The sequence below is a fragment of the Spermophilus citellus genome, assembly GCF_964194105.1.
Source record: "Spermophilus citellus genome assembly, chromosome: 3".
Classification (NCBI taxonomy): domain Eukaryota; kingdom Metazoa; phylum Chordata; class Mammalia; order Rodentia; family Sciuridae; genus Spermophilus; species Spermophilus citellus.
Window position 1 is genome coordinate 224,866,437 of NC_138184.1, and position 27,916 is coordinate 224,894,352.

At 49.8% G+C, this 27,916-nt stretch overlaps 1 protein-coding gene across 3 annotated transcripts; it reads left to right on the plus strand.

Annotated features, from left to right (window-relative positions):
• The first annotated feature begins 200 nt into the window (after nt 1-200).
• Nucleotides 201-23,721, plus strand: ZNF282 (zinc finger protein 282). Of its 3 annotated transcripts, none has more exons than XM_081288542.1 (8): nt 201-511; nt 2,658-3,077; nt 9,884-10,010; nt 10,446-10,565; nt 12,798-12,917; nt 14,633-14,746; nt 15,562-15,675; nt 21,270-23,721. In XM_081288542.1, exons 1-8 carry the CDS (start codon nt 347-349, stop codon nt 22,109-22,111), a joined length of 2,022 nt encoding a protein of 673 aa, XP_081144668.1. In that variant the 5' UTR covers nt 201-346; the 3' UTR covers nt 22,112-23,721. The 3 variants fall into 3 exon arrangements, with proteins under 3 accessions (XP_081144668.1, XP_081144669.1, XP_081144670.1); XM_081288543.1 differs by lacking the exon at nt 201-511 and adding an exon at nt 637-1,028; XM_081288544.1 differs by lacking the exon at nt 201-511 and adding an exon at nt 1,560-1,652.
• The last annotated feature ends 4,195 nt before the right edge of the window (nt 23,722-27,916 follow it).

The window sequence follows — 27,916 nt, forward strand, 5'->3', positions numbered from 1 at the left end:
TTTGTAGAATTAGCAGAAAACAGGCCCGCAGTCCAGGGCCCTGCCTTGCTTGGGACTTGAAGGCCGGCCGTCGCGCGGACCCCTGACCTCGGGCGGAGCCGCCACATCGCTCTGCGGGCGGCGGTGGCTCCAGCCCAGAGTAGCCGCGGCCAGCCCCCGCGGGCGGGCAGGAGCTCCGAAGCCATTGGCTGGCGCGCCGGCTGCGGAGGGCGGGGAGCGCCGCCGAAGGGGACTGTTTGCTCCTACGGGCTGTAGATGGAGCTGTCCGGCCCCGGCGAGGGGGAAGGCGCCTGGAAAACGTTCTTCTTCTCCCTGGCCGGCCCGAGCGGGGAACAGCACTCCCAGGATGCAGTTTGTGTCAACACGGCCGCAGCCTCAGCAGCTGGGCATCCAGGGCCTGGGGCTGGACAGCGGGAGCTGGAGCTGGGCCCAGGCTCTGCCCCCGGAGGAGGTCTGCCACCAGGAGCCGGCGCTGCGCGGGGAAATGGCCGAGGGAATGCCGCCCATGCAGGTGGGTGAGCCCCGGGCGCCATGGCCGCGCCTGCCGTGGGGGCGGGGCGGGCCGGGCCTCCAGCCTCGCGGGCCCATCGTGCAGCGCCGGATGCGGCCCCCGGCGGCGGGAGGCGCGGCGGGCCCGCCGCGGCCCCGGCGCAGGCCCCGGGCGGCAGGCCGTGCTGCGGGGCCGCGAGCCGCTGTCCCGCCCGTGCGCGCCCGGCCCTGCCCCGGACGGCGCCCGCCGCCCTTCGCGGGCCGACTGAGGCTCGCGGCAGGCCTCCTGCTCCGCCGCAGGGCGATCGCCTCGTCCAGGTTACACCGCAGCCAGGTGGACGACAAGATCGCAAAATGTTTCAGCGCCATCTCTCCCAAGTATAATGAGCCACCCACTTTTCCTCGGCACCGGTGCGATCCTGGGAAGGGACTGTGGGGAGGTGACTTGGTCGTCTTGGGTCGGCGAACTTGGCCGCATATTGGAGTCCTGTGAGCAGCTCCGAAGACAACTGACGCCGCCCAAGCCGCGTCCCTGAACGGTCAGCTCCAGCCCCTGGGGGTGGAGGAGGCGCCGGTCTTTCTTTAGGCTCCAACGTGGTCTCAGGTGCGGCGTTTGAGAACCAGCGCCCCAGGCTGACTTAGAACCCAGGGAAGAGGTTCTCAGGCCTGAGCACCTCTCCAGAGGTTCTGCGGCCACCCTCGAATGGCCTCCGCAGAGGCCCCTCTGCTCCCACCGGAGGAGCCGGCCAGGAGCTGCTGTGTATTCTTTGATCGATTCTCAGCTTCAGGTCTTCAAACTTCTACTGGCAGCCCTTGCCCTCTTCTCTGGCTAGGTCAGAGTGCAGCCTCCCTGAGCCCTGTGGGTGGCTTTGATGAAGAGGCAACGGGCCCTACCCAGCCCGGACTGCAGCCCCAGAGCCTGCTCTCCTCCCTCCCAGAGGGAGAGAGAGAGTCTCAGGACACTGTGGGGACAGCTTCTGAGTTTGGGAGAGTAGCAGGCATGCTTGTCACTGGCCTGTCCAGTCCACCTCAAAGCCAAATCCCTCCATTTTCCCAGCAGGAGGGCCTCTTCACAGCAACAGGGAGAACAAAAAGTGAAACCTCCTCTTGACCCAAGCAGGAAGAATTGGTTCTCCGCCTGTGGAGCCCTGAATACTAGAACAGTATGTCACTGGTTCTCAGATCCCCAAAGAACTGTGGCCACCCTCCACTCTCCTTTCTAGACATAGCGCTTAGCCCCCAACCTGCACCCACTGGCCTTACTCTTGGGGTGAGGATTCTGTGCAGAAAGATAATGGAGGAGGTCTCAGGCCATGGGGAACCTCCTTCTCAGGAAGCAGGGAGGGGTCCCAGAGCTTTTACTCTTAGCCCTTGTGGAGGGTGAGGGATGTCCCCTCCTCTTGAATGAAGAATTTTGAATAAATGACATTTTTTTAGTTAATCTATTTTCATTTTGCAACGTATTTATGAAAGAATAGTCGTATAAGGAAAAGGGAAACAACAAGCCCCCCCACCCCCGATTGCCTGCTCTCTAGCTTGGGCATCTGGTATCTCCCTGGTCTGCAGCCCTAATAGGAATGGTGGTCGCAGCACATACCTGAAAGGTTGGCATTACCTGTAGCACCCACAGGTGTGCCTGTTGGCAGTGCAGGGTGGTACTATGGAATGACCAGCTGCTTCTCCATGCCTCAGTTTCATCATCTTTAAAGTAGAGATAATCATTCTTGTCCTAACCTGCTGAGAGATTGCTGGGAAGATTAGCATCAGAAAGTTTACATGAAAATTCTTACCCTGAAACAAAAAACACGGGGCAAATATGAAATTTACAATTAAATCTAGCCCATGAAGAAAACAGCTGCTCTGTTCAGAGAGAGAGAGTCTGAACATTTTAGACAAGGGCCCACAGCCTTGACTTCCAGATGTCAAAGTAGGTGAATTGGTGGCCAGTCTGACTCCCCACAGGCAGGAGGTGGGCTACGGTTTGGGGGAGGGCTAGATGGCTGCTCTCACTTTAGCTGGGAGCATTAATGAATACCATGGCTGGAGGTAGGGCTTGGCAGAAGAAAGACAATCGGTGGCATTTGATTAATTGTCCCCTGTTCTCAAGCCACTTTCCCCTCTTGCGCATATTCTCATACTGGGCTGTCGCTTTTTCCCTCTGCACACAGGCTCAAGAATGGGACATGGATGCCAGGCGACCAATGCCTTTTCAGTTCCCACCCTTCCCAGATAGGGCGCCTGTCTTCCCTGACCGCATGATGCGGGAGCCCCAGTTGCCCACGGCGGAGATCTCACTCTGGACCGTGGTGGCTGCCATTCAGGCTGTGGAGAGGAAGGTGGACGCCCAAGCCAGTCAGCTGCTGAACCTGGAGGGACGCACCGGGACCGCCGAGAAGAAGCTGGCCGACTGCGAGAAGACGGCCGTGGAGTTCGGCAACCACATGGAGAGCAAATGGGCCGTGCTGGGCACCCTGCTGCAGGAGTACGGGCTGCTGCAGCGGCGGCTGGAGAACCTGGAGAACCTGCTGCGCAACAGGAATTTCTGGGTCCTGCGGCTGCCCCCCGGCAGCAAGGGGGAGGCACCCAAGGTAAGTGGGGGGTCAGCGGCAGGGCTGGAGGTGAGCAACTGCGCAAGGGAACGAAGCCCCTGATTCCAGCTACAGGCTTCACAGGCTTCCCTGGCTGTCTCATTCAGTGTCGTGGTGAAGCCTCTCTCTCCTTAGCCTCCTCTTGAACGTCCTCCCCGCAGCCCTGTGCAGCAGGTTCTTCCGCGTGCGCTTGCCTTGGAGCCTGGTCTCATTACCCCATGCCCTCCCCGAGTTCCTGGCTGGCTGCAAAGACCTTCACTGTTTGGTTTTTCCACTTGAGAGCTGACCAGTGACAATTTGTCATTGGTTACCTTTGTACCTGCTTGTCCAAACCATGGCTGGGGACAGACCCAAAACCACAGTGAATGGACTGGCTTTTAAATCTGGATCACTAAACTCAGGTGGGCCCTTTTTGGCCGAATCATTTCTGCTTTCTTCTGGCTGGTCAGCGCTGCTCTCATTGATGCCCTGATTTCGATTTCTCTGAGAGTCTGGAAACACTCAGAGGAGGCTTCCTTGTGTGGCATCACATTCCCGCACCTGTTGCCCCAGTGCCCTGGTCATTGCCACTGAGGCTTGGTGTCCATCCACATCCCCTCTTCTAGGAGGCTACCCTAGCATCTGTGCCATCTGCCTCTCAGCGCTCTTCTCTTTCCTGGTCCTCGAACTCCAACACTCCATGACCCACCTGTCTCAAGAACTCAACCTCCCCCGCCCTGCACCTCCCTCCACTTAGCACCTCATTTTCTGTTCTCCTGGAGAGCAGAATCCTTTAAAAGAGTCTTTTAGAAGTGTACACTTGTTATCTCCTGTTCTCTCACCCCCATTTTCTTCTCCCCAGATTTCTATTATAGAATATTCAAACACATACTAAAGCAGATAGAATAGCATGATGGAAGCCCTGTGCACCTACCGTTGGCTTCAGTGCTCATCAAGCCTGACTGATCCTGTTTCTTCTGAATGCCTACCCACTTCCTCACTCCTTTTATTTTTTTCAGAGAAATAAAATTTATTTACTGTCTTATGTTATCCCAAATAGGATTTATATGACTCTGCCTTTTTTCTTTCTTTCTTTTTTAAAATTTGTTCACCATAAGACAGTATAATTTGATCAATTTCCTTCTCCAGTCCCTCTCCTTTTCCTCTCCTCCCTCCCCTCCCCTTGTTTCCCTTTTTCTATTCTACTGGTCTCTCTTCTATTTTTTTTTTTTAATTTGTTCCAATCAGTCACACATGGTAGTGGAATGCATCTTGACACATTGTACACAAATGGAACCTCACTCTTTTAATTTTGAAGCAAATGCCAGATGTCAATCACTTTGTTCATAAATATATCAGTATTAATTCTAAAAGGTAATAGCTCTTTAAAAATAAATATACTGGCCAGGTGCAGTGGCACTCACCTGTAATCCCCGCAACTCAGGAGACCAAGTCAGCAGGATCACAAATTTGAGACCAGCCTTAGCAAATAGCAAGGCCCTGTGCAACTTAGGGAGAGACCCTGCCTCAAAATTTGAAATAAATAGATAGATAGATAGATAGATAGGGCTGGGGATGTGGCTCAGTGGAAAGTTCCCCTGCCTTCAATCCTTAGTACCAATAGATAAATAAGTAAACACACAAGGAAGCCCACTATCTATAAAATTAAAATGCATTAATAAAAATAAACTCCATGTTGGCACCACTGCCACAGGAGAAACCTCACCCCCACTCCAGTGTCCTGTTGGTGTCTAGATTTTCAATTAATCATTCCTTCCTTTCTTTTTTCTATTTTTTTAAATAAGAATTTAAATAAGGTCCACATATTGTGATTGACATGTCTGTCTTTTTTAATCTGTAGATTTCTCCTTCATCTCTGTTTTTCCTTGCACTTCATTTGTGAGAGGAACTGGGCTATCAGTCCTGTCTAGTGTCTCGCTGCCTGGCTTCTGCTGATGGCATCCCTCCTGGTCCCACTGAGCATGTTCCTCTATTCTTAGTGTTCCAGTAAACTGGTAATTGGATAATTCTCTCTGGAACCCACTCTGATCAGGCCCTAATAAGGTCCACGGTGTTAAAGCCACTGATCAGGTCTCAGTCTGCATCCTCCTGACCCATCAGCAGCGTTGTGTGCAGGTAGCCACTCTGTCCTTGGCGCGCCTTTGACCTGCTCCCAGGATGCTGCTCTTGACTCCTTCTCTACCCAGTAGCTGCTCCTTCTGGGCCTGCTCTCCTGGGTTCACCTCCTTTTCCCAACATCTTATGGTTTGTAGCGGTCTGGGGCTCATCTCAGCCTTTTGCTCTTATTTACAGTCACTTCCTCATGACTTCCTCCAGTCCCATGGTTTTAAATGCAATGTGTGTATTGTCAACCCCCAAATATATTCTGTCCTTTCTACTCTCTGCCCTGTCTTGAATTCATTCCTTCCTGAATGCCAGACTCATGTTCCCACCTGTAAATTTAGCCTCCATTTGGAGATAAATATCTTAGACTTAATATAACCAAAATGAACTCTGGGTATTCTGCTTGAAGCCTGTTCTGCTCAAAGTCATCCTTGTCTCTACTGATGACAGTTCCATCCTATTCAGTCACTCAGTCCAAAGCCTTGGAGTGCTTCTTGTCTCCTCTCTTTCTCTCACCTTCTAGTATAATGTACAGTGTGACCACACCTCACCTCATCTTGGTATTGCTGCAGCTCCTGCCTGGTCTCTTGGTCTCTACCCTTGCCCCTCTCCCATTCCGTCTACTCTCAACAGAGCAGCTAGAGTGATTCCTTTAACATATAAATTGGTCACAGATGCCTAAACTTTCCAAATGGCTTCCCATCTTACTCAGAATAAAAGCATGTTCCCCACCACACTCCCCGTTACACCCTGGCCTCTGACTGTCCTCCAGCTTCCCACACAGGCTCCCAGTTCAGGGACATTCCACTGAGAAGCTCCTTCCCTGGACACTTCCTGGTCATCTGCATAGCTTCTCCCCAACCTCCTGGCTTCCTTCAGGGGTCTGCTCCGCCATCACTTTATCGTGGACCCTTCTGTAGCCACCCTATGAGAAGAACCACGTCCCTCCTGCATGCTGTTGCCTGTCCCTGCTTTGGTCTTCCTCTGAGCACTTATGCCATCAGCATCTTTAATATTTACACCTTTTTTTTGGCTTCTTGGTTGGCTTTCCCTGACAAGAATGTCAGTTCTGTTGGGTTCAAGTGTTTGTCACGGCACCTGGCTCAGAGTCGGTATGCCCAAGGTGGTGGCGCTCCAGCTGGACAGCTAGCAGCTCAGTGGAAGGGACTAGGTTTCAAATGTCTCCGCAGGTGGCAAGGAGCCCAACCCATCAACTTTGCCAGAGCTGCCCCTTGAATTTATCTGTCAAGGCTTCACATACTGGATTGCCGCCGGGGCTTTGCTCTCTGCACAGCATTGAGTGGGATGTTGCAGATGTTGCTTGCCTATCACAATCAGCATCTACTCACACCCTGCCCTTGGTGCCTGTCTGTACCACGTGTTTTAACTCAGCATTCTGTCCTCATGTAGCACTGTTAGGTGTTCTCTGTGTTGGATGAAGCCTCAGAGTCTCAACTGTGGTGTGCCCCTGCATGATGAGGGAGTGGTTATGGGATGTGGAATCAGGGGACTTGGTTGAGTCTTGACTGTCCACTTCTGGTTTTCTACGATGCGTTAAGCAAATGTTTTCATGATCTCTGAGCCTCCTCAATTCCTCTTTAAAGAAATGAAGTCTGAGCAATTAAGTAAACTTGTAGCTAATCGCTGTGAGCCCCAGTGTTAACTGTCTGTAGCATGGAGACGCTACTGTGCTGGCTTCATAGAATTATGAGGAGGCATTGATTTTGTTTATGGAAAAACATTTTGTGGGTCCTTGTTAGTTACCTATTGCTGTGTAATAAATATAGCAGTCTAAAAAATAATTATCATCTTGCAGTTTCCGTGGGTCAGGAATTCAGAAGTAGCTTAGTTGGGAGCTTCTGGATTATTCCCTTGAATAATCATTCTGGCTTTTGGCTGGGGGTGTGATTATCTGAAGGCTTGACTGTGGCTGGCAGGTCTACTTCCTAGACAGCTCACTCACCTGGCTGTTGGCAGGTCCCTTACCATGTGGACTCCTCTAGGACTACTTGAGCATCCTCACAATGTGTCCACACCCATGCCCCCTCTCATGAGGGATCCAAGAGAGAGAGACCAGGATGGAACTGCAGTGTCTTTTATGACTAGTTTTAGAAGTTGTGTACTATTACTTCTTTATATATTTGTTAGAAGTGAGTGACCAAGTCCTGCCCATACTCAGGAGAAGAATTCAACTCCACCTTTTGAAGGGACTCAAAATTTCATGACATTTGAAAACCACCACAACTGTAAAGCACCATGAGTATGTTAATGCACATTGCTGGCCACAGTTATGGTTCATTATGTGCTCTTGGTGTGCAAGGTGCGTTTTCTTTATCTGCTGGATTTAGGAGGGATGCTGTCAAATCTCTTTGGGCCTGTCAGGTTCTGTTGTGTCTGTTGGTTGGTTCCTAGCTCATTCTGGGTAGTCTCTCCTGTCCAGGTGGATCAGAGGCTGCTGGCAGTCTCAAACCAGGCCTAGACTTCTGTTATATCCTGTCACAATAAAGTCATTAAAAAGTGATGCCTGTTCCTACACATGAGAATGGAATTCTGAATATTGATTTTCAAAAAGAAATGGTAAAGTGAGGCAGAGGAGCTGGTGTGTTGGAAAGATAGGCTTTGGATACCTTCAGTTTGAGATACTTAAAGACAATTAAATGGCGCTGCCTAGAAAGCCAGTGGAAAAGTGGAGAAGCAGGGAGGAGTCAGGACAGAGCCTTGTCCTGGAAGAAGAGGAGGAAACAGTAAAGAAGGCGTGAGCCATTTGGACAGCAGGCAGCACAGTAACGGGAACCAAGCAGGCAAAAATTCTAGAAAGATGGTCTGACCTTTCAAAGAAGTCTGAAAGGTTACAGCCGCTGGTGGCCCAGGACCTTCCAGGCTGTGGTTTCAGAGAATAGAGGACACAAACAGAGTATGTCCCTTGGAATGTGTCAAGTGAAGATTGAGAATAGATTAACCAGAGGTAGCAGCTTTGAGTGAAGGTTTTCTCAGCCTGGGATGACCCAAAAGAGAAAGGCGGTGGGAAAGAGGAGGAGCTGAACATGCAAAAGAGGAAAGGGCAGAAGTTAGAGGAGAAGTAAAGGGCACCTATCAGCAGGTTTGCTTTGGCAAGAAGGAAAGGGCAAGGAAGCAGCTTGCCAGTCTCTACCTGAGGTCAAAGACAGAGGCAAGTGCAGAACGGTCAGAGAAGAAAGCTCTGGAGCAGTGGAAAGTTTGAAACCAGCCTCCGCAGGGACAGAGCAGGATGTTAACCAGAGGTCACCAAAGACTCCTGGGCAGCCTGAGACATGATGTGAATTCATGGTAGATGTTCTTTTCAGAATTTCATGAGTTTTATCTAGGAACAGGGACTTAAAATGAAGAAAAGGGGCCATGTCTGTGCTAGCTCTAGTTAAAAGTTCTAAGCCTGATTTTTAAAAATTTTAATTAGGTATATATGACAGCAGAATGCATTTTGATTCATTGTACACAATTGCAGCACAACTTGACACTTCTATGATTGTATATGATATAGCTTCCCACCATATTTGCAGTCATACATACCTCAAGTAACGATGTCCATCTCATTCCACCATCTTTCCTACCCCTCTGCAAACTCCCCACCCCTATCTCCCCTTTGCCCCATCAATGTTCCTCCATTTTCTAAGCCTGGTTTTTAAAGATGGATGGTGAGCTGTTGGTAGGGACAGTGCCACTCTGCACAGCTGTGTAGATCACCTTTGCAGGAATTATGTGCACCTGGCTCAAAGGCTGACATTTCTAATTGGCATGTAGGTGCCGCCCCCTCACGAGGCTGTGCACCTGACTCTGCTGTCTCCTTCTCATTTGCACCAAGGTGCCATACAGGTCAGCTTTGGCCCTGTAATTGCAGATATAAAGACTGATGGATGAGGACTAGGGAAGGGAGGAGAATTGGGGGGCTGGATTTCAGAGTGAGAGCAGCGGCTGGTCCAGCAGAGATGTGAAAGTGGTAAGTGGGAGACCCGCACGGTCAGAGAGGGAAGTCCACTGATTCAAATCACAGAAATGAAACCAACTTGAACGATTTGGTCCAAGGTGAGGTTGAGCTGGTGAAGGCTGAGATGAGTGCACACGAGGTTCCTGGTCAAACTGAAACCCCGGCTTTATGTGACAGATCAGAACACTTCAATTGGCAAGTGACTGACATGAGTGATGACAGGCCACAGTGGCACTTCCTCATGCACGACACACCAAGACCTGGAGCTTTCACACATACATGGCTTTGGATTGTACAAGTTTTAGTGACAGAAATGTAACTGTGTCTTCAGGGGTAACCTGACCTGAAATTCAGGTTTCATCACAGAGCTTTATGGTACTTGGGTCACCGATCCCCATTCTGAGACCCTCCCACACCTCTATCATCCCATCCACCAGGAGAGGCTCATTGACTTCAGCTTTGCCTTTAGGAATCCAGTTGACCTAGAAGTGAAATAACAAAGGACATCGCTAAATACTTTTTTAAAAAGTGGGTGGGCAAAGTTGACCATCAAGGCTGTTGGAAGCACAAGAAGGTCCAGGGGATAGAATTCCGAAGTGGGCTGCCGTGGGCTGGGATCCAGAGGTTGGGACGCACAGAGTGCAGGCCCGGCTCTGGGGCGTGTTGGCTCCTTTACTGCACAGGAGAAGCGGAGCCAGTCAGGTGGGCAGCAGGCACGAAGCTGAAACCCTTATTGTCCCAGGTCCCTGTGACTTTTGTCGACATTGCGGTTTACTTCTCTGAGGACGAGTGGAAGAACCTGGATGAGTGGCAGAAGGAGCTCTACAACAACCTGGTTAAGGAGAACTACAAAACCCTGATGTCCCTGGGTAAGGACACCGCCCCTCTCCACCGGTGAGCCGTCTCTGGAGGGGGTGTGTCAGCCTAATGGAAAGACAGTTTATAAAAGGGTGAAAGTAAACGCCTGGCCACAGGGCTCTCGCCTTAAATTCTCTGTGCACTACTACTATTTTAGAAGACAGGAAAATCTCACATCTGCACCTCACTACACACTCCATCCCAACAGCTGAGATAAGCCCAAGTTCATGTGACGTCAGCTTTCGGAGACCAGCTCTTTCTACACTAGAGGTCTGGGAATCTGTCTGCTTGTCTTCAAGGTTCCTCCTAAGAGGTTACCTACCTTGCTATGTGACTGCTGCCACGCAGAGGGGTGCTCAGGTGGAGGGATGGCTGGCAGACAGCTCCCCCGTCATCCTGGATCTAGGGTCACTGGCCAACTTCCTTCCCTTCCCTCTCACTTCCAGACACAGATGGCCCCGTGCCCAAGCCAGATGCACCAGCCCCGGTGGAGCCTAGGGAAGAGCCTTGCGTGTGGGAGCAACGTCACCCTGAAGAGAGAGAAATCCCAGTAGATACAGACACAGGTAAGGGCTGCCAAAGAGAGCGCCAGGTCCAGGGGAGGGCAGGAGAGGAGAGCCGGGCAGCCTACACACCAGGCTGGGGGCGCTACGGTGTTTGGGCAGAGGGAGTGTCTTGAGTCCTCCTGGGGGCCAGTTCTGCTGCAGTTAAAATGTGGTGGTCACTTACAGGAAGAGGTCTTGGGGCCTGAAATCTCAACATGGACACTTATCTTTTGGTTTGTTAAAGCTGTGTAGCTTTGGACTCACAGGTAAGCTGGGTGGAGAGTCAAGAAAGTATGTGGGCTTGTGACACCTCCCAGGCCTGGTGGGGATCAGAGAACTTAAGCCTGGGAGCCACCAGAGGCTCCCTGCCTCGGATCCAGGAGGCTGACGGAGGTGAAAGGGGCGTCTGCTGTGGAGGCGCAGTTCTGCTGGGCCCAGCTCATTGCCCAGCTGTATCTGCGGTTTCACTCACGCCTCATCCTTGCCCAGACACACACCTCCTGCGCACACTTACCCTGCAATGCTCTTTCCTCACTCAGCAAAGAACCTCAAGTCCTAAAGGAATCAGTTCCCTGGGAAGCCCATCTGGCCAGCATTCAAACACTGGGACAGAAGGCACCAGGGTTCTAGTCTCAGCTCTGCCCTAGAGTCTGTCCCCAGGGCCTCAGCTCTCTGAGCAGCAGTGTTGACAGGGTGAAGTCTGGCCCTCAAGCCAGTACTCTGCCCAACAGCATGAACACTCACCCTCAGCCCCCTGCCTCACTTTCCCAACCTTCTCTCTTTCTCTCTCTCTCTCAATGAGGTCTCACTGTTATACAGGTTGGACTTACACTCACAATCCTTCAGCCTCAGCCTCCCAAGTAACTGGAATTACAGGTGTGCACTACTATGCCCAGCTCTTTTATCAAGATGAAATTTATGAGCAATAAAAATCACCCTTTTAGGGCTGGGGTTGTGGCTCAGCAGTAGAGTGCTTGCCTAGCCTATGTGAGACACTGGATTTGATTCTCAGCACCACATATAAATAAATGAATAAAATAAAGGTCCACAACATGTTAAAAAAAAATCACCCTTTTAGGAGTCGGAGTTGTGGCTCAGTGGTGGAGTGCTGGCCTGGCCTGTGCGAGGCCCTGGGTTCGATCCCTAGCACCACATATTAATAAATAAAACAAAAGATCCATTGACAACTAAAAAAAAAATCACCCTTTTAAAGTATATAATTCAGTAGTTAACTGAGTGGTGCAACTGTCACTACTGTATAATTCCAGAACATTTTCATCATGAGAAACCTCATACCCCTTAGCAGCCACTGCCCTCTCCCCTTTGCCCCAGCCCTGGCAACCACGAATCTCTCTGTCTCCATGGATTTGCCTCTTGGCTGTTCCAGCTCAGTGACTCCTGCCCCGTCTTCATCAAGACTGCAGATGTCTGAGTTCAGCAGCTGTCTGTGCAGTCTCTAGTATTATGTGGTAGTTTTTTACATTTCAGGCACCATAAAGTCCACGATTTCATTGAGTTATCATCTTGGGACTGAGCACAGGGACCACTTGCCTATTTTATAGAAGCAGCAGCAGCTGAAACCCAGAGAGTGAAATGCCTCATGCACTGAGTCAGTAGAGTTGAAACCAGGATCCCCATCTTCAGATTCCTCACCAAGTCTCTTTTTATTGCCTAAGTGTCACCTGCCAGGAGCTAGTACATTGCACAGTAGAATACCAGAAGAGGAAACTGCCCTTTCGCCACATCTTGGGTTCTACTAAAGGATGTGTTGTCTTTTATGTTTAAGGATGCTGTGCTTTACCCACCCAGCATCGAGGCTTAGCTGTGCCTCTGCCCAACCTGCCTGCAACTAATCAAATCATGTAAATGTATGATTTATATGTGTGTAAATATACATTTACATACATATATATGCACACAAACATGCACGTGTATGTCTGTTTCTGGCCACTTCAGTGAAAAGCAAGGACAAATCACTGCAGTCAGAGGTCAAACACCTGGCAAGTCTCCATTACCCGAGTCGTATGGTGTGGGATTGTGTCCAGTCTTTCTAACCCTCCTACACCTCATTTTGCTGCTTGCCTGCCCCTTTTTCTGAATGTTGGTCACTTCTCTGTTGGGACCTTCTATTCCCCAGGGTCATCCAGAACTGGAGACCCCTGCTCTCACCTGCAAGTGCAGGCAGCCATGCTCCTGACCCCAAATGTGCTGATGGCTGGTATTCGGAAAAACAGTGTGATTCTCTGTCTGCAGGAACAGAACCCCTGGTGCCTGCACAGGATGCATCCTCCCAAGTGAAGCGAGAAGGAGCTCTGTGTGTCCGGGGCCAGCGGGGCCTGGAGGAAAGAGCCATCCCCACAGAATCTATCACGGGTGAGTGAGCCAACAGCCTTCCAGCCCAAGATGGGAGTGGAGGGGTTGCGCACAGTTCATAACTCCAGGGGTGTCTGTATGCGTGCCAGACCAGAGGCTGCACCAGCAATGAAAGCACACTGCGGGTGCAGGACTGGGCCAAGGCAGGATCTCTCTAGGGGTGCTGACTTGGCACACAGCATTGACAGTTCATGACTATGCCCAGGCTTTGCTTGTTCTCTTTGCACTCATCTTTCTATGATTAGGTTTGGACTATCTTTCCTTTTCCTTAAGAACAGTATCACCACCAGGCAAGGTAGTATACATCTATAATCCCAGTGACTTGGGAGGCTGAGCCAGGAGGATCACAAGTTCAAAGCCAGCCTCAGCAACTTAACAAGGCCCTAAGCAACTTAGCGAGAACCTGTCTCAAAATAAAAAATAAAAAGGGCTGAGGATGTGGCTCAATGGATAAGCACCCCTGGGTTAAATCCCCAGTACCAAAAACAAGCAAACAAACAAACAAAAACTGGTATCACTGCCAAAGTACTAAGTGCAAGGCACTTTACTAGACTTGCTGGGGACAGAATATAGAGACCAGTAAAACCTGCCCCCTGACCCAGAAGACTTTTCAGTGCTTTGCCCAAGTATCATGTGGGTCTTGGGGGAGCTGCTCCCGATGGCATTCCAGGTGGGCTCTGTAGCAGGTGTGTGTGTGAGTCAGAGTTTGGCGTAGCAGCAGAACCAATGTTGTATGTGTTTGTGTGTGTGTAAAGAGCGAGAGGTTGTTTTAAGAGATTGGCTTAGCAATTGTGGAGGCGAGCAAGTCTGCAGTTCCCAAGCAGGCCAGGGGCGGAGGCCTGGGAAGAGCTGATGCTGCAGCTCAAGCCATCTGCTGAAGGTGTTCCTTTTCCTTGGCAAACTCCATCTTTTCTATCAGAGTTTTCAGGTTGAATGAAGCCTACCTACATTTTGACTTCATATGTAGTCTCATCCAAAAAGCATACTTGATAGAAACATCTAGAATAACATTTGACCAAGTATCTGGCCAACCCAAGTTGATACACAGAAGCAACCATCACAAGATAGATTAACATACTGTGGCTCCCTCCTCGTCCACTCCTTAGAGCTCCATACCTTGACTCCCTTAGGCAAAGCCTCAGACCCATAAGCAAGTGATAGTAGCATCTAGGAAAAGAATTGTTTCTCCCTGGGCATCGGAAATTCTGGAAAACACCAAGTATTGTTCTCTTTAGAGAGACCTGGAGATAAGAAGGCAGTAAAAGGTAAATTGGGTTTAATAGTGGAAGAAAGAGGATGTGGGATCTTTTCTCTCATCTTAGAAAAGTCCTGTTCAAATGACTAAGATAAAAAGCTTCCTGAAAGGGGTCATTTTCCTGGGAAATGCCCTCATAAGGATCCCTCCTCTCATAGTGGTCGCAGCAATAGAGTGGGTACCTCATTCTAGGAAATTGTCTTTGGAGCACAAAGACACCTTGTACCTTAAAGTCACTGTTATGTCATTCCCCTGTGGAATCTACTAATTTGCAACCACAGATACATTGTCTGTGGCCAGAATGACTTGACTCTTTGGCTAATTAGAATAATTTAGTTACATATATGCCTGATTTTTAGGGGAAACAGATAATTGCATGAAATCATAGATTTACTCAAAACACAAACTGGTGATGATTTCATTTCATTAACACCTTTGCTGCTCTTGTTCCCATGAGTAGACTCCCCCATCTCTGCCCAGGACCTCTTGTCCCGGATTAAGCAGGAAGAACAGCAGTGCGTATGGGACCAGCAGGATTTGGCAGAAAGAGATATTCCCACAGACCCCAATTCAGGTGAGGAAAATGTCAGAATGAATATTGAGGTCAAAGAAATCATTTATTATATCAATGGAACTGATACTAAAATTACCGTAGTACCAATTTTTTTTCTTTCTTTCTTTTGTGGTGCTGGGGATTGAAGCTGGGGCCTAGCACCAAGTTTTGACAATCTGATGCAGGCTCACCCAATTGGGCTCTGTGACTTGTGAACGTTGGCAGAGCTGGGGAGGTCCCCTGTTATCCCTTCTGGAAGCCCTGGCACCGAAGTCTTATCCCAGCCCCCATACCAGGAAGAGAGGATGAGAAGCAAAGTCTGAGGGTCTTTGTAATTTTTCAACTTATCAAGGGAGAAATTAAAGGGACCCAGGGCAGATGGTGAAGCAGAGTCTCCCTGGTAAAGAGTCCTCAGGCTTCACATGGGTCTTGTCAGTGGCTTTGATTGCTGGTTCTGCATCACCAAATTCCTGAGTCAGACCAGTCAGCCATGGCACTGTGGGCTATCAGAGCTGAGTCTTCCTCTGGCCTGGCCTGGCCCCATCCTTCTGGGGCTCAGTGGACAGTTGGAAGTCCTGGGTTCCAGTCTGACTTTGTTGCTGCCCAGGCTTTGGGATGAGCTTCCTCCTCTCTGGCAGCTTTGAATTGTGTAGCATGAGTGAGAGCCCATGTAGGAAGGCTTGAGAGGGCAAGAAGGACCCCATAAATATAGCATGGATGCCCAAGACACCACCTTCCACATGGCCAGAGCCTCTGCATGCAATGGCTTTCCATCCTTCTGTGGGATAACAGCTGGGAGAGAATGAAGTATAATGAACCTTCTTTCCTGAAAATAGAGTCTCTCATCTCGGCACATGACATTTTGTCCTGGATCAAGCAGGAGGAGCAGCCTTATCCTTGGGGCCCTCGAGACACAATGGAAGGAGAGCTTGGACTGGACTCTGGCCCCAGTAAGTAATGTGCCCTCCATCAGGATCCCTGGGTGTTTTGACCAGGGTTGCTGGCCTCAGCCTCCCCTTTTTGGGGTGATGTGTTGGTGGCAGTCTTTCAGAAACTGGAAGAACTGTTTGGATGAGAGAACAGTGCCTGCCCTTGGTTTAAATGGGATTTAGAGCAGAACTCTTTGTACCTGTTGACATGGTGGGATGTCAAGGAATGCCAGGAGACTGAACACAATAGCAGCCCCCTCCCTAGTCTGGCCACCATCCTAGCTCTGGCCTTGAAGCCACAGGACCAGCTCATCAGGCCCTGCCAGGAGATTCTGCCCCAGCCCTGGTCCTCGGTGCTACTTTCCGATTCTTCCAGGTTGGCTATGAGGTAGTCTACCTGGAGGAGCCTTTGCCTGGGACCATACAGGGCTGGGGACAGATCTAGGAAGGCCCCTGGAGAGTTTGTCAGGCTTTGCAAATGACCAGTCCATTTTCCTACTTTGGTTTGGCTTTGACAACCCATAGGACAGTTTGCCTTGTCCTGTTTTATCTTTGGGATGCCTTTGAACCCAGCATCAGAGAGACAGGAGTATCTGGAAATGTCTTTCTCCTCGCAAGTCATGATAGTCTATCTATCAGGTCCTGTTTCTTGTCTTCCAAAGGGAGCCTGCCTCCTGCTTATAAATGTTGGAATTTGAAACTAGTATATCAGCCGTTATTTCTTTTGAGGTTTAAAGCCAACCTAGTGTGGTGTTGCCAGGGACAGATGGAAGGACTCTTTTTCTTTTTTTTTTTAATGTTTTATCAGTGGACACAACTTCTTTATTGTATTTTTATTTGGTGGTGAGGATCAAACCCAGCACCGCGTGCATGCCAGGTGAGCGTGCTACTGCTTGAGCCACATCCCCAGCCCCGGAAGGACTCTTAAAATTATGTGAAAGAGTCTTTTGGACTGGGGTTATAAGGGGAGAGGATGGTAGGTGAGACCTGTGTCTGCCGGACTTCTTCCCCAGCCCTGGCTATGCAAGAGGAGGAACTGGTGTCCTGCTTGACTAAAGTCAGACTGCTACCTAAGTGGACATTACAATTTAGTAAAAGAGATTTCTGATTTTACCTATTAACGAGTATGTGTTGAGTCTCTACTCTCAGACAGTTAGTGTAAACAGGGTAAAAATCCACCTCATCCAAAGTTAATGTGCAAAGCAGGAGCTCTGAATAGGACTTTGGAGCCCAGTGACTACCATGTGCTTCTGGAAGGAATGGTGGCCAGCTACACTGTAGCTGGGCTACCTTATCCAGGTACCCACATCCACAGAATGTGCTTTGGAAGTGCCCCCTTGATCTCAGCCCACATTATTCACTGCCTGGGGCCAAAACCTTCTCTACTTTCTGTTTATTTAGCCAGTGTTTCCTTAGTGCCCACTCTGTGCCCTGTGTGTCTCAGCGTGAGAGTAAGCAGGTCAGAAAGACTTTTCCTTCTGTGGGAAGAGGATGGAAGATAAGCAAGCCCATGAGCAGCCAGGGTAAAGCCAGGCTGTGGCAAGTGTCCTGAGGGTGATGGGCCAGGAAAACAGGAGGAAGGGACGCAGCAGGGCTCTGAGCAGAGCCCCCAGGAAATGCCTCCCAGGGAAGTGAGAGCTGAGTGTGCTCAGCATCCTGAGAGGAGCTGGCCATAGATTGTCTGCAAGAGTGGACCAGGCGAGGGAGAGCAGGGCAAAGGCCCAGGAGGCTTTGGGGGTGAGGCTGGGAAGGCAGGCAGAACTTAGGAGCCAAGTTAGAGTTTGGATTGTGTTCTAACAACAAAGGAGACTAGCAGAGGGTTTTCCACAGGATTGTGACAGGATCTGGTTTCCATTTTCACAAGGTCAGTTCAGGTATGAACAAGGGGTGGGTGTGGATTGAGCCAAAGCTGAGGAAACAAGGAGGTGTTTCAGAGGCTGGTAGCTCTGCTCTAGTGCTGGTGAAGAGAGGGTGGTTGGTCAGAGTTGGCACAGCAGCAGGGCACATGGGGAAGAAGCCTTTGGAGCTGTGGATGATGGGTGCAGGTGGGGTGAGGACCCAAGAATGACTTCTGGGTCTGGCCTGAGGAAGTGGGTGAATGCAGTGCCCCTTGCTGAAGTGCGCATCCCTGGGAAACAGCCAGGTAGCTGTGGACACCCTCTATCCCAGTTAGGACCTGTTGAGGTTTGAGGTCACATCCAAGTGGCAGTGTCCAAGATGAGCATGGGAGTCTGAAGTTCAAGAGAGAGCTCAGAGCTGAATTGATTTGGGAGCTATAGGCTACAGTGACTTCACATTAGCCCCCTAGAGTTAGGCCACACTTCACCAGTTGAGGCCACTGTACTGCACAACACTGCCTTCCCTTCAGGTATAGCCACCAGCATGGGGATCCCAGGCCACCCGCATTTCTGACCAGCTAGCTACAAATTCTGGGTTCCCACTTTCCCGCTGGTTCAAACATGTGCTATATAAAGCCTCACAAAATTCAGAAGCTTGCCACATTTATAATTGCAATGTTATTATAGCCAAAGGGTTTAAATCAGACCCAGCCAAAGGAAGAATCATAAGTCTAGGTCTGGGAGGGTCCTAATCATGAAGTTCCCATTGTCTGTTCCCTATGGAGTCAGGATCTATCACCTTCCCAGCACCCTGATATGTGACAGTATGCGGAGTGTTGCCCACCAGGGAAGCATGCCTGAGCGCCACTGGTCACAGTGCTTATTGGGGTTTTGTAGCTAGCTATGACTGACTGGGTCACTGACCAAGAATCTCAACTCAATCTCTAGCCCTCTTCCTCTCCCTGGAGATTTCACTGGAAGCCCCAACCCTTTATCTTTCTGGCATAGCCAGCTCCATCCTGAGTCATCTTATTAACTTCAACCCTATTTTTTTTTTTGGTTCCGGGGATTGAACTCAGGGCACTTGACCACTGAGCCACATCCCCAGCCCTATTTGGTATTTTATTTAGAGACAGGGTCTCTAGACAGGGTCACTGAGTTGCTTAATGCCTCACCATTGCTGAGCCTGGCTTTGAACTCATGATCCTTCTGGCTGGGCTTCCTGAGATGCTGGGATTATAGGCATGTGCCACTGCGCCCAGCTTGTAACTTCAATTCTTTAGAGGCCGGTGAGTCACCTCATCATCAGCACTCCATCAGAGTCCACTATGGACAACAAAAACACAGGAAATTCCAAGGATTTAGAGACTGGTCCAGGAACCAAGGACAAAGGCAGTGAAATTATTACACATGGGGTGTTTTAAGCCTAAGGACTGTGTGAATTCTGGAGACAGTGTTGACAAAGAATTAAAAGAAATCCCAGGCCCAGGCCTGGTAGGAACCAGAAGAGCATGGCCCTACCAAAGCTGGGAAAAGAGGAGGGAGGGAGGGGCCGATTATGTCACAGCCATGAGAGGTTGGACATACACCACAGGGGGGCATTGGAGAGTGTTGTTGACCTTGACAACATTCTCATTGGAGTGGTGAGAGCACATGCCTGACCCTAATAAAAAGGGGGAAGGGAGGTGAAGAAGTGCTAAAAGCAAGTTTAGGTAACTCTTAGTTAAAGTGGCTATGAAAAGGAGCCAATAAATGATGGCAGCTGGGACTGGGGCACAAGGGGTCCCAGTTGGGGTTTTAATTGAACTGCCTTCAAGAGTAAAGAAGCAAGCTAGTTGTGGTGGCACATGCCTGTAACCCCAGCAGCTCAAGAGGCTGAGGCAGGAGGATCAGGAGTTCAAAGCCAGCCTCAGCAAATTAGCGAGACCCTATTTCCCCCCAAAAATATAAGAAGGGTTAGGGGTGTTGCTCAATGGTTAAGCAACCCTAAGTTCAATCCCCAGTACTCCCACCCCCCAAAAAAGAGAGTTAAAGAAGCAAACTTTTCACACTCTTTGCCAGAACTCAATCACATGCTTATATCTGAATTAATTACTAACAGGAAATCAAGGAGAAGCCCTCTTGGCCATGCCTGAGCGGGCACCATTGGAGGAGGAGGTGATGTGACATAATTATGGTAGAAAGGAAAAGCAGAACCCACTAGAGAAAAAAGCCAAGACAGTGCAGCAAACGGTCTCCTTATGAGAGTTCTGCAGCTTTCTGCAGTAGCCTCAGGCACTTGAGTGCAGTCACAGAATTGGGGTTCCCCAGGGAAGCACACTGGGGAGAAGAGCAAAATGCGACAAGTGTTTGCCATGGAGGGATTGTCTTGGAGAGCCAAGTTAGGTAAGGCCGAGAGAACAAAGTCTGGGTGCATGGAACATGGCAAGACAGTGAGAGCTGGACTGCTGCTCATGCTGAGTTTGAAGACTTAGTCTGGGTAGGAATGTCCTAGGTTGGCTTCCAAGGGAAGCATCTCCAGAAGGCTGTGAACCCATAGTTTCTTTGCCACCCTTTGGGAAAGGCATCTGTGAAGGAATAAAGAGTAGCCAGGTAGAGTAGAAGGAGTGGCAAAGACTCAATGCAGTTACACAGGGCCATAGCCAATGGCCCAGAATGCCCCGGAGCTGGCATGGCCATTCTGAGACATCCTGAATTGAGGCAGGCAAACTTTATTTTGCTTCTGGCCTTGCCAGTGTCCCATAGAGGTAGCTGTCTGCCTGACTGGGTGGGGTGGTGGTGGTGGTGGTGGTGGTGGTGGTGGTGGTGGTGGTGTGCTGGGCCTGACCTGTTACAGGCATTCAGAGCAGGTCTTGAGTATGGAGAGTGGGGTGAAACAGGGCAGGTGCACTCTGGGAGGTGGCTTCAGTTGGGGCCTGGACAGAAGTGGGAGCACTGAAAGGTACACCAAGAAGAGGTGGGAGTGGGACCAACTTCTTCACAGTTCCACCACAGGCTGCCCTAAGTGATAGATGGGGCTTCACAGGCTGGAGCTAGAGATGAGGGAGCAGACAGAAGTGGAGGCACAAGACATCTAAAGAAGGAGCACTTGGGTGCCTCCTGGGTTGGGCACTAAAGACACTGTTCTGATGCTCAGGGTTTGGACTTTGTCTCCCACTAGCCCTCAAGGCAGTGGAGAGCTGTGGCCTAGTGGCCTGGAGACTCCGGTGTGCAAAGAAAAGCAGCAGGCTGCGTTGTCAGGAGCCAGGGGCCATCAGGCCTGGGTGGCACTCACACTGCCCAGCTGCCCAGCCTGTTATTGCCCTGACTACAGATCCATCTGGGCTAACTGTGGTCCCAGCTCCCTGTATACATTTCTTTAGACCTCTAGACTGATTTTTACTGTGGAAAATTCTGGCAAGTTCTTTTCCTACTATTGAGAGAATCTCCAGAGATAAATTATCATTGTTCATTAGATTGCAATTAAGTCTAATTATTTCCAGGCAGTGTACCTTTCAAGGTGGCTTTTGGATTGCAGGCCCCTACTCCTTAGCTTCAGCCTCCTGGAAGGCTTTCCTGTCCCCACCTGCCACCTGCCTGGCTGCTTCTAGTGCTTCCCAGCACATGACTTCGTCAGGCAGAGGGCCATACAGACAGCCACCTATCATCTGCTCAATCTCCTCATTTTTAGAGAAACTTAGGCCCAGATAGCCTGTGACCTGGTCCCGTTCTCAGGAACAGTTTGGGGTTCCAAGTAAGAGCACTGTCAGTATGTCACTTCTTCCTGTTTTCCCCCAGGTGACAGCCTGCTACTGGTGAAGAACCCACCCCAGGCCCCTGCTCAGCCCCAGCCCCAGCCTCAGCCTCACCAGCAGAGCCTGCCGGCATTGGCAGTGCCTGAGAACCCCGGTGGCCCCGGGAGCCGGGGGCTGCTGGATGAGGGCTTTCCAGCCCTCCCAGGGGAGCGCACCGTGGGCGAGGCGCCACCAGGCGGGGAAGGCAGTGCAGGGAGCAGTGGCAGCGGAGGTGGCGGTGGTAGCGGTGGTGGCGGTGGTGGTGGAGGCGGCGGCGGCAGTGTCACTGGTGGTGGCACTGGTGCAGGTGGAGGCTGCGGCAGCTGCTGCCCCGGTGGTTTGCGGCGGAGCCTCTTGGCACATGGTGCACGCAGCAAACCCTACTCGTGCCCCGAGTGTGGCAAGAGCTTTGGCGTGCGTAAGAGCCTCATCATCCACCACCGCAGCCACACCAAGGAGCGGCCCTATGAATGCGCGGAGTGCGAGAAGAGCTTCAACTGCCACTCGGGCCTCATCCGCCACCAGATGACGCACCGAGGTGAACGGCCCTACAAATGCTCCGAGTGCGAGAAGACCTACAGCCGCAAGGAGCACCTGCAGAACCACCAGCGGCTGCACACAGGCGAGCGGCCCTTCCAGTGCGCGCTCTGTGGGAAGAGCTTCATCCGCAAGCAGAACCTGCTCAAGCACCAGCGCATCCACACGGGCGAGCGGCCCTATACGTGCGGAGAGTGCGGAAAGAGCTTCCGCTACAAGGAGTCACTCAAGGACCACCTGCGTGTGCACAGTGGCGGCCCGGGCCTTAATGCCCCTCGGCCGCTCCAGGCCCCACCCGAGCGAGACTAGGGCTGGGCTGGGGGCGGGGGAGGGCCAGAATGGAGCCGGGGGCGGGCAAGGGGCTCCGGAGGACCTACCATCCTGCCCCATCCTTCTTGGTGCACTTTCCCGCCCTCTTCTCACCACCTGCTGGAAATCGGGCACAGAAATTGCACTCCATATAGGGTTCCCCTGAGGGTTGGACAGGGGTACCCTAGGCTTGTCCAGCCAGAATGGACAGCCCACCTCATCTCATAGGGTGGACCACACCACCCAGGAAGATGCCAGAGGGACAGCAAGGAGGTGAGAGTCATTGGACACACTCGGCCCACCTAGTGTGCCTATTGGCCACTGGGGCCGCAGATTGTTGTGATCAGGGGAAGTGACCAGGGAGTCTCTAAACCCTTCTGAAATAAGGAAATATAATCCTAAGGTTAGGAGACGCCCTGTGAAGGAAGCCAAGGTGCACTGGTGAGCTGAGGGATGCGCTAAGGGTAACCTCCTCACGATGACAACACTGCCTCGCGTTTGAATAGCGCTTTATACTTTTTTAAAAGTGTTTTCTATCCGTTATCTATTTTCACCCTTAGCCTATCCCTCTGATAGGTGGGGTAGGATTTTCCTGACGTGGTAACTGAGGAAAGTGAGACACAGGTGAGATGGTTTACCCAAGATCACACGAGAAGAGCGTGGTGGAGCCGCACCAGGGCTCCGGCCCAGCGCAGTGTCCCCACCGCACACACTGCCTACCTCCGTCGTCTGAGACCACTCTGGCCTGGCCTTCCTGGTCTCTTTCCTTCCCTTGACACCCCCTCCCCCAAAATTAAAAGCATCAGGGGCCAACTCCTGGGTTACTGGGGGTGGGGAACAGATTGGCTACAAAGATGCCCAGATTCGTGCTCCAGAAGGCTCTTTCTATGAGAGACGCCTGGGCAGTAGTAGCGCGCTCACCCCTAGCTTGTCCTTCCCGCCTCCAGTCCCTCAATCCGGTGCAGCAGCAGCTTTTCACTGCACAGTGAGGCCCCGCCCTCCAGAGGCAGCGGTGCTCTGGGTCAGACCTCCCCTGATGATTTTCTCCAATTCTCCAGGGGAGAGGGAGAGGCCTTTGCTGCCGGAGCAGCCACCAAGGAATGAGTCTCTGCCCAGGAGGGCTGCACAAGTGGGTGCTAGAGTTCGAGCCTCAGTCTCTTTCCTGCCCTGGGCCTCCCAATTGGTGCTATCTGTTACCTGACCATGCTCATGGACATGGACACAGACTACTATGCTCTGATCCTGCAGGCGCCTTGGGAAGCGCGCAAAGGACTCCCTTACGTGTTGGTGCATCGCTCCGTGGCTCTGGGCACCACGGCCCCAGGGGCCACAGTCTCCATTTCAGCGTCTTGCATGGCCAGGCACTGGGGTGGGGTGGCATGCCCCAGGACCCTTTTTTTGTGTCAAAAATGGCTTTTCCTGCTCCTCCCATGGATCCCGCTTCTCTCCCAGCCACCGGAGCGCGGTGGGCGGCCAGCACTCTGCCGCATCACCTTTGTGAGCGCTCTGCTTCTGCCCTTCTGTTCATCTGCGCTCCTCTGCTTTCCTCAGACCCCTTTTTGCCGTGCAAAGGGAATTGTTGAAATTAAATAAAAGGTATCCAGATTGCAGACTGCATGTTCACAAAGCTGGAGGGTTCTGCGTGGCATCCTACAGTAAAGCCTCAATGAACGCAATCCAAATAATTGGGATTTTTTTTTCCATTCCACTTTTTTAAGGGGGCGAATCATAGGAAAACAAGTTAGGATGGGAAGTTAAACATAGATGAGTTTCAGTGGAGAGCTCATAGAGCAGATGGGAATCTGTTTCAAGCATCGGTTGGGAGAGGACCATATACTACTTTTCAAAAGCATATGCAGAAAATTAATATTTTCATAATCTTAATCATGAAATATAAGATCCATTTTTTTGGCCACTGGAAGTATGAGGAAGGGGGAGAAATCATCACTGAGATATGGGTTTTAAGATAGCACATAGCTTGAATCTAGTCCCTTTATTTTACACGCCAGGCACTGATTCCCCAAGTGTAGTGATTGAGCTATTTGAGTCAAGCCCTCAGTTTCCTGAAGCTTACTCTGGTGGGTCCCACTGCACTGAGAGCCATGAATGGCAGCACAGGCACAGAGAGCCTAATAGTAAAAGAAGATGACACTTAAGAAGCTGGCCTCTTTCAGCACCTACTGCTCAGATTCTTCTATGTTCTTCCAGGCCTGTGTTTTTTCCCAGACACTTGATTTACTTCCTCATCTTTGGATATCCTTTCTGAACTTTCTGTCCTTGGCGGCCTGGAGAGTTTCAACAGGGATGTCTGGACTGCAACATTCCTCTGTATTGCCATCACACTACTGGGTACAGGCAGGCCCTGCAAAGGCCAGTGTTTGAAAGCATGCACTGAGGTGCAGGGCAAGCTGAGGTGGGTGGCCAGCTCATTGCCTCATTCCCTAACTTTTTGCACTGGGGATTGAACCCAGGGTGTTCTACCACTGAAACTCATCTTTTTTTCTATTTTGAGACAGGATCTTGATAAATTGCTTAGGGTCTCCATAAGTTGCTAAGGCTGGCCTCAAACTGGAGATCCTTCTGCCTCAACATCCAGAGTTGCTGGGATTACAGGCATGGATCATTGTGCCCTCCTCAATCCCTTACATTTTGCCAATTCCTGCCACTATAGATACAGAAAGAGGAAAACAGGCACTTGGAGGATGAGAAAGAGAATAGATGGGGGCTTGGATCATTATTCAATTCTTAGTGAATACTTCTTTCTCTCTAGGAGTCTGATTTCTAATTGGATAGAAGATATTTGTGAGAAAAAAACACTAGAAAGCATATGACCGCCTGAGAGGAGAGTTGAGAAATACACATTGATCTCCTATAAAGTCCATCATGAGAAAGCTGGGCTCTTTCTGTAGAAAAGTCTTTCAGAGCTAGAGAGAGGCAAAAAGTCTCTGGGTTCCTGGAAGCCAAATGCCCTCAGCTGTATCATGCATCACCCATACCCCAGCATGGGCTCCAGGGAAAGTCTCATAGTAAGCTCTACCTCCAGAATTGATCAGAGATGGTGACTCAGGACATTGGCTTTTGCAATTTGTTCAGTTATCTTTTCAGTGTTTGCACATTAGTCAGGATCGGCACTATTGGGGTACACATGAAAAGGAAGCTGGCAACCCCAGGCAGTAGCATTTGCTTGACAATGGGTCATAAGAATGGGTCAACATGAGAGGCAGGAGCTCGTGATGCTCTAGGAGTCAGGCAAATCTTCATAGAGAAGTCTGGGTTTAAAGCACGAGATGGATGGGGCAAAGGGAAAGGAGGGAGGAGGCACATGGCTGAGGACAAAGCAAGGGGAGCAACAGCACTGGGGATTATGATGCAGGAGACTAGTGTGGTCAGAGCCAAGGGTGTGAAGTTGCAGGGGACAGAATCAGATGGTGAGGCACAAGCAGGCAAGGAGGTCCTTCAACTCCCAGATTGTCCTATAGGCTGCCAGTGAGCTCAGGGTCCACTATGCTGCAGTCCCATGGAACTCCTTAGAAGCAGAGCACACACAGCTGTCCACAGAGAATGCAATGGAAGACCTAAGAAGGCAGGTGTAAGCTAGATGACACTGAAAATGAAAACCACAGGTGACCAAAGTTATTTTCTTTGTTAAAGATTGATAGATTTATTGGTGAACCAGAAATAATAAGTTTTTAAAAAGAAGTTTAATATAACAAAAGTGATTTTAAAAAAGCTCTCCGTTTTGCTTTCAACTTTATTAAGGACATAAAATTATATTTAAGTTTATATTTAAATTAATATTACAAAATACAATACATTGTAAAATTATGTATAACAATAATACCCCCCCAAAAAAAGGAAAGCAAAGGGGAATAGACTGTGTAGGATTAATATTTCTTTTTTTCTTTTCTTGGGTACCAGGGATTGAACCCAGCAGGGCTTTATCACTGAGCCACATCCACATCCCCAGCCTTTTTAGTTTTCATTTTGAGATAGGGCCTCACTAAGTTGCTGAGGCTGGCTTTGAACTTCGATCCTCCTGCCTCAGTCTCCTGAACCTCAGGGATTACAGGTGTGCGCCACTGCGCCTGGCTAGGACTAGCATTCTCTTTCTATCATTGGAGTTAAGTTGGTACAAATTTGAAGCTGTTTTTCATAAGAGATAGGAAACTCCTAGGCAACCATTAAAGAAATTACTAAAAAAAAAAAAAGTAAAAAATTATTGAAGACATTTAAATGCTATGAAAGAAATAAAGTTATCTTATAATCAAGGATTCAGGCCCCATAACTGGTTGTCTGAGATCTGGTCTCTGGGTATTGAATACTGTCAACATGAAAGGGGGAAAAGTAGGAAACTTCACACCAGGGCCCAGAATTAACAAGGCTATGCCTGTGAATTACCATATTGGTTCATCAATTGTTGTAACTATAAAAACAGGCAGCTGAGCAAACTATCAGCCAAGGGCAGGTCTATTCTCTTGGTTCTATGTTAACCCACATGACATTTATGTGCAGTGGACTTTATAATTTGAAAGTCACAGAAGCGATCTCATCTCAGCCTAGCACAGTAAATGACCCAAATTAGACTTATTCTCTGCTCTTAAAACACCTGGAACCATTCTCACTCCTAGGACTTGCTCAGAGTTTGCCACCTGCTTCCATATTTCATCTCTCTGCTGGTTCTCTAAAGAGCAGCTCTCCTCCCTGTTCTGAGCCCTCTCACCCTTTCTCTCAGGATATGCAGGGAAATCCCCAAATCCTAATTCTTTACCCAGAGCAATTTGGTTTTAACTTTTCACCTTCTGCCTTCCAAGCCATACCTTTGTGACTCTTCTTCCATAAATAAAATGACCTATAAAACTCTGGCCAAATGAAATACTATTCTTTCCCTGAGAGGAATTCTGTACCAGTTTTTAGCCAAATAATTAATGAAGTTTTGAAGACATTTTACATTAATACATTTAAAATTCAAAATGTGAAAAAGAGAGAGAGAGAGAGAGAGATGCAATAAGAAATCTGGGAGGTGTGGTGGCTGCACTTGTGGTCCCAGCTATTTGGGAGGCTGAGGCAGGAGGATCACTTGAGTCCATAAGTTCCAGACCAACCTGGGTAACATAGTAAGACAGTCCAAAAAAAAGGAGAATGACTCTGAGAAAAAGAGTCAGATGCAGAGATGCCAAGTTTTCATTTGGCCTTTCGTTTCCAACTGGAAATTTGCAGCCCCAAGAGTCACTGTTTTTAGCCAGAGCAGTCTCTAAGTCTTTGTTATATGATCATGAGCACTCCTTGAACTCTTACTCCATGACAGGTGCTATTTTAATGCCTTGAATTCATTCATTTAACTCATTTAACTTCCTTACAGGAAGTCTGTGAACTAAACAGTATTATTATTCCCCAAGAATAAGGAGGAAATGACAGTACCAAGAGTTAAAGATTTGCACAAGGCCCACCTCCAGTAAGTGGCAGTGCTGGGCCAGGACTGGTGTCATTCTCCAGTCACATTTCCTAAATCATTGCCCTACACCATTTCCCAAAGGCCAGGCACCTACAGAACAGTACCTGGTGTTGTCTCCCTCCTCCATGGAAGGCTGGAAATTCAATCTAAACTCTTTTCCAGAATCCCAGGCTCAGCATCAGAATTCTGAATCAAGCTGACTCTCTAGAGATTGATGGACAAACTAGAGTATCAGTTTAACCATTTCCAGGGGTGGACTGTTTATTCCCGTCAGTCTAATGCATGTTGTCTCCCAGCAGCTACGTGGAAACCTGACTCATCAGTCAGCAGCCTGGTGAGCATAGAAATGGAAT

Excerpts from the sequence above, each read along its gene's own strand:
- ZNF282 (XM_081288542.1), top strand. The coding sequence starts at position 347 with ATGCAGTTTGTGTCAACACGGCCGCAGCCTCAGCAGCTGGGCATCCAG. Across the intron at positions 14,747-15,561 it reads TCCCACAGACCCCAATTCAG|AGTCTCTCATCTCGGCACAT; the intron begins GTGAGGAAAATG and ends TCCTGAAAATAG. Across the intron at positions 15,676-21,269 it reads TGGACTGGACTCTGGCCCCA|GTGACAGCCTGCTACTGGTG; the intron begins GTAAGTAATGTG and ends GTTTTCCCCCAG.